The following is a 6,955-nucleotide window of genomic DNA, read 5'->3' on the forward strand; positions in this document are numbered from 1 at the left end:
TTTACAATTCTGACAAAAAACAATGGCGAATTGCATCGTTATTAACGTCACAAGGTAGAAAATTGTTTCCGGTGTAAAGACTGATTAAAGAGTGACTGAGTTAAAACCTGATGTTGCATTTGAATAACGAAAAAAGCTGCATTGAAAAAAGATAGCAGTTTGTGCTCATATCTATTTTTGTTATTTATACGCACAGGCTAGGGTAATTTAAAAAAAATCGTAATTGAATACGCACAATGTCCTACGTTAGAAATTTTTTAACAAATTAAAAAAAAAACATCCTAAAATCGGGTATAAATTAGAAGACCCTTTTTAAATTTCCAATATTGTAAATAATTTAATGAAATTTTTAAATCAATTTTAAGAACAATAATCATTTATTTTGTTTGACTCTTCGGTTGACAATTCATCAGCTTTATTAAAAATTCGTGTTTTATGTGGAAAATTTATCCTTTTGGGCTGAAATTAATTTAATTACTTTGTTAAAAAATCGTTTTCTTTCTCTCTTTTTTTTTAATTGATCTTTTTCAATTGAAAAATCATATATTTGGTTAAAACTTCGTCTTTTTTATTGGAAAATGAATCTTTGTGGTCGAAAATTCAACTGTGGTTTCTTGAATATTTGTCTTTTTTGAGTTAAAAATTCAATTATTTCTTTAAAAATTATTTTTATTATATATATTTTTTAAGAAATTTGTTTTATTGAAAAGTAATTTGTATAATAGAACATGTAACGATCTCATTTTTGTTTGAAACTTATTTCTTTTAGTTGGAAATTTAACAGCCAAATAACATTTAGTGTTTTTTTAAAAATTATATTTTTTTTGGTTGAAAATTAATGTTTTTCTTTTTTTGAAAATTTAACCATCTTTTAAAGATTTTCTTCTATTGAAAAGTAATCTCACAGCATGCTTCAAAATTCCACTATTTGTTGAACATTAGACTTTTTTTGGTAGAAAATTAATCTTCTTTTTGAAAGTTAAAACCTTTAAAATTTTTTTTTTTCATTGAAAAGTAATCTTTGCAACAGAAATTGTAATTATTCCATTTTTGTTCAAAAATTTATAGTTTTTAGTTGAAAATTCACATACTTGGTTGAAAATTTGTCTTTATATCAAATCAAACTTCTTGGTTGAAATTTCATGTATTTTGTCGAAAATTCGTCTTTCTTGGGACAGAATTAATTTTTTAAATTGAAAATCAGAAAAAATGGTCTCGATATAACTGCATAAAAGACATTTTTTTGATAAAAATTACTAAAAACTATTTTTTTCCATTAAATATGATAGTTTTAAAAAGTAACAATCGTAAATGGTTAAAAACAGGATTTATACCTTAAAATTATAGCTAAATTGTAACTGAGTTTATAAATAAAATTTTCAAGTTATTATATCAGAAATAATATTTTGCAAAAATCCTTTTAACACAATGTATATTTGATTTTTTAAGTATTTTCATGCAATAAACCTATTTTCGTTGAAATTATCGTTAAAATTGTGACTAAATTGTAACTGAACTTTTAATTAAAGATTTGATGTTATGTTTTAAGAAATTTAATGCAATAAACGTTAAAAGCGTTTGAAATTTTAAAAAAAGATTGAATGATTTTCAATTAAAAAGTTTTCAAATCAAACAATTTTAGATTATGTAAAATTTTTAAAAATTACAATATTTTGATTAAATTAATTTTCAATTGTTTTTAATTAATTGTTGAGGAATTACTTTTAAATTTTGACGGTTTAAAAAAAGAGAAAATTTTGTTTGTTGAGAATTTAAATCGAACAATTTAAAAGATTTAAATCTAAATTTAATTAATTTTAAACTGACCATCAAGGCTATTATTAGGAAAAATTTTGAATTTTAAAAGATTTTATAGTGCATTGTTCCTGTAGTTTTTATTATGTAATTTTAAAACTGCAATATTGTGAAATTTTGAACTGCAAAACAAATTTAGTTTCAAGGCATAAACGGTTTTAGAATTGCACATTCAAATAAACTATAATTTTAAATTGAAATGAAAGAAATTTTAAAACTGTTAAATAAATTATTCATAAGTATCACATGGTGTAGTATCGATTGACGTTCAAAGTGATTAGATAGATTTTGTTACCATAAAATTGATTTCTGTAGGAAAAAATCGCTGTTAATTTAGCGAATCAAAATTGAACATTTTTTAATATTGTGAACCTTGGAATTTTAATTATTGTAACAACTTTAAAAATTTTTTACTTTTTAGTAGAATATTTCGAAATTCATGAATTCAAACTTGAAGTGATAAAAATTAAACAATTTTAAACTAAGTTTAAAAATTGAAGAGGGCGTCCGTAAAATTCCCGAAAAAAGAAATTCCCGAATGGAAAAATTCCCAAATAATAAAATTTCCGAATAAGAAAATTTCCGAATAAGAAAATTCCCGAATTAGGAAATTACGGAACAAAAAAGTTTCTGAATAATATAATTCCCGAATTAAAAAATCCCAGAATAATAAAAGTGCCGATACTGTAAAATTTCTGAATTTAAAAATTCCCGAATAATTAAATTTTCCAAAATGAAAATTTTCGAATAATAAAAGTCACGATACTCACGATTTCTGAAAAATAAAATTTCGGAATAAGAAAATTCCTGAATAATAAGAGGGCCAACGAAAAATAAAATTCCTGAAACAGTAAAATTTTGGAATTGGAAAATTCCTGAGTAATTTAAGGAATTTTTTAATTCCAGAACTGTATTATTCGATAATTTTCCAATTCGGGAATTTGACAGTGTCCGGAATTTTATTTTTCAGAATTTTTCAGTCGCCCCTTTATTATTCGGAAATTTTACAATTTAAGAATTTTTGTTCGAAAATTTTAGAATTTGATCATTTTTGTTCGGAAATATTATTATTCGGTAGTTTTCCAATTCTGGAATTTTATTATTTTGGAAATTTATCTATTCGGTAATTTCCCTATTCAGGAATTTTATTATTCGGAATTTTTATTTTTGGGGAATTTTCCAATTCCAGATTTTTATTATTCGTAAATTTTATTTTTTTTCAGTCGTTTCGATTGAAACATTATTAAATTAGATTTTTGATACTAAGTCGTCAAAAATAATTAATTTTCAGAAAAAATATACATTTTTCACATTTTCAACAACAGAAAAGCTAAACCACTGGTTAATTCCAGAAATATGTTAACCAACGTACATTTAGTCGAATTTATGGCAGACATTACTGTTATCGCACCTGCAAACGAAAGACCAATATGTATTGCATATTCTCACCAAGCTTACCTAATGAGTCACAGCTTACTTAATATCACATTTTCATCGTCCTTGAACGATAATAGTGGAAAAAAGAAATACTTAAATATATATTTCAATCGGTACAATATTAAAAAAAAATAGGGTAATGGGTAGAATGGTTGGCCACTCCCCAATGATTGGCCACTTGCTTTAAATACATGAAATTAAGAAATATTCACAAATTGCAAGTTTTAATTTTAACTATTTTTCAAAATATATGATCATATTAAAGTGGCCAATCACTGTACCCATTACCTTGGGCGTGGCACATAAATTTCGAAAATATTATTGTCACTTTTCTTCCATGCTGATCAGGTAATTTGGGAAAAATTCAAGATTCATTAATGTAAAATTTTATTATTGTATTTTCCGTTTAAATAATTAATTTTTAAACAAGAAAAAGAAAATTGGCAACCAAAATAGTTGAATTTGCAATCGAACTGGTGAATCTTTGATTTAAAGAAATGAGATTAACAAAAAGCGTATTATTTGATATTTCCATTTGAAAATATTTTAATTTTTAATTTATAAACTGTTATAATTAATCAAAAAAGAGAATTTTCAACAAAGGAGTGAAATTTTCAACCAAGAAAGATTATTCGATCAACATAGAAAAAAAACTTCATCTAAAGTGTTCAATTTTTTTTCATAAAGAGGAATTCACAAAAAGGTAATTTTACAACCCAAAAATATGCATTTCCTACAAAAATAATTGAATTTTCGACTAAAAAAGATGAGTTTTTAACAAAAAAAGTGAATTTTAAACGGAAAAGGATCCATTTTCTAGCAAAAATGAAAGGGCTACATTTTTAGTAAAAAATTCATTTTAAACAATCAAAGAAACCTTGTTACATTTCTAACAAAAGAAATTAAATTTTTACTAAAATGATCAATCTTTTATCAAAAAAAATTTATGTGTTACCAAATGTTTTAGTTTTCAACCCCCATGGTGAATTTTCTACCAAAAAATGATAAATTTTCAACAAAAAAATAGATAAAAGTTCAAATAAGAAAAATTAGTTTTTTACCGAAAATAGAATAGCTTAATTTTCAGTTAGAGAAATAAATTTTCAAGCAAATACAAACATTTTAAAGTAAATAAATATTTTTTTTAACAAAGCATTTAGTTACATTTTTAACCAAAGAAATGAATTTTATACCAACAAAATTAATCGTATACCTAACAAAATACCCACCTAAAAATTTAGTTAAATTATTAGAGTAAAAAGATAATTTTCAATTAACAAAAAATAATTTTCAACTAGAGAAATAGAATTTTAGCCAAAAAAATTAATTTTCAACAAAAAAAAATCATTAGAAAAAATAAATTTGCAACTAAAATAGATAAGTTTTTAACCAAAAATAGAATGATTTAGTTTTCAGTTAGAGAAATAAGTTTTCAAGCAAATAAATAAATTTGTTAACGAAATATTTAGTTAAATTTTGAATCAAAGAAATTAATTTTCTGCCAAATATTTGAATTTTCAAACCCCAAGATGAATTTTCTACCAAAAAAAGACAAATTTTCAATAACAAAAATAGATAAATTTGCAGCTAAGAAAAATATGTTTTCAACAAAAAATATAATAATTTTATTTTCAGTTAGAGAAATCACTTTTCAAGTAAATAAATACATTTTTTAACGAAACATTTAGTTAAATTTTTAACGAAAGAAATTAATTTTCTGCCAAAAACATTAATTTTATGCCAAACAAAATTCAGTTAAATTATCAGTTTAAAGAGATGACTTTCAATTTAAAAGAAAATTAATTTTTAACCAGAGAAATAGAATTTCAACCAAAAAGATTAAGGTTCTACCAAAAAATTGTTTCTCTAACAAAATACATCAATTTTCAACTAAAAAAAAAAAAGAATTTTAACAAAAAATAGAATAATTTAATTTTCAGTTAGAGAAATAAGTTTTCAAGAGACTAAATTAATTTTTGAACAAAAAATGCAGTTACATTTTTAGTCAAAGAAATTAATTATCTGCCGAAAACGTTAATTGTCTACCGAACAAAAATTCCACTAAGATATTTAGTTAGATTATTTGTTTAAAAAGTTAATTTTCAATTTTTAAAAACAACTAATTTTCAACAAGAGAAATATAATTTTAACCAAAAGGATTCATTTTCTGCCAAAAAGAATAATAAAAACACATGGATTTTCAACCCAATATTTTAATTTTTAATGGAATTTTCAACCTAATAATTGAATTGTCAACCAAAAAGGTTAAGTTTTTACCAAACCAAAACAAACCAAAATATTTTTAACGGAATAGATGCATCTTCAACTAAAAAAGATAGATTTTACACGCAATAGTAAAAGTTTTAATGAAATCGATTAAATGTCTATATAGAAAAAATTTTTCGATAAAAAAAGAGAATAGTAAGATTTTTGATTAAAAAATTCATTTTCAATAATAAAACTAAATATTAACCAAATAAATAAAATTGCGACCAAATACCTTAATTTTTAATGGAATTTTCAACTAGATGGTTAATTCTCTACAAAAAAAAAATAAACATGTTTAAAAAAACAGATGAATTTTCCACTAAAAAAGATCAATCTTAAACAAAAAATAAAATAATTTTTCAACAAAAGAAACGGAATTTCAACCAAAAAGATTAATTTTCTATCAGAAAAGAATAATTTTTAACAAAATACAAAAAATGTCCAACAAATAGTTGAATTTTGAACTGAAGAAGATACATTTTTAGTCAAACATGGAATAGTTAAATTTTCTGTAAAAGAAAGAATTTAAAAAAAAAGTTAACATAATAGTTCCACTTTGAACAAAAAAATGAGCATGTGATTTTAAATAAAAAATAATATTTTTAATGTAAAAATTTTGAAAGGTACGAAAAAAATGTGGTTTAACAATCTTTTTTACCATTCATTTTTTTCTTATTATCGTTTCTTACAATTTTTTTGTAAAGAAAACCTTTTTTAAATAAATGACTATAACTGAGGATTATTTACATATTTTTAAAATCGGATGAAGCCCCTTGAAATTCCTTTTCATTGTCTTTAAAATATTAGCAAATGTTGAAATATTTTTTATTGTATTTTAATAAAAAATTTCCTTTTCAGAAAAGCATCGATGACCATGGATCCACCTGAGGATATCCCATTCGAGTATAGTTAAAAGCCAAATAAAAAAGTTAAATTAAAAATTAAATGTAAAAAAAATTTTCGATCAATAATGTCGTTTGCATTATTGATAATTTGTGGGTTTCTCGTAATCTCTTCCACTTTTGCGACCCTGAATCCTGATGGGCTAAAATGTGGACAACAAAAATGTTCGACGACGGAATATTGTTCACCTTTCGATTCACAATGTCGGCCATGTTCTGCAATTTGTGATCCAAAAAGTCACAATCATCAACCTGATTTGTGTACAAAGGACTGCCAAGGTAATTTTTCTTTTGCAATATAATATTAACTGTTATTAGCAATTAACAATTAGTACTGAATTTTTATTTTCTAACATTAGAAGTATGAAAAATTTAAGGATCCATTATTAAACAAATTTGTAAATACTGACGACTCAATGCAGCTCTTTACTAGGGATGATTGCTAGAGAATTGATCAGCGACTTCTAGATTATTCAAAAATGTATGCATCCCTTTGACCGTCTCGTACTCTTCCTATATGACTTAATGGTATA

The 6,955-nt window shown here is 23.5% G+C and overlaps 1 protein-coding gene across 2 annotated transcripts in view; it reads left to right on the forward strand.

The window, feature by feature from the left end:
- The window catches only part of LOC117177413 (protein grindelwald), a 39,951-nt gene that overhangs the window by 4,614 nt on the left and 28,382 nt on the right, over positions 1 to 6,955 (forward strand). For both annotated transcript variants that reach the window (XM_033368083.1, XM_033368082.1), the window contains exon 2: positions 6,379 to 6,701. In XM_033368083.1, the coding sequence (XP_033223974.1) occupies positions 6,491 to 6,701 (211 nt within the window). In that variant the 5' untranslated portion in view covers positions 6,379 to 6,490. The remainder of the gene's footprint in view (positions 1 to 6,378; positions 6,702 to 6,955) is intronic.

The sequence above is a fragment of the Belonocnema kinseyi genome, chromosome 7, assembly GCF_010883055.1.
Source record: "Belonocnema kinseyi isolate 2016_QV_RU_SX_M_011 chromosome 7, B_treatae_v1, whole genome shotgun sequence".
In the NCBI taxonomy this organism is placed as follows: Eukaryota; Metazoa; Arthropoda; class Insecta; order Hymenoptera; family Cynipidae; genus Belonocnema; species Belonocnema kinseyi.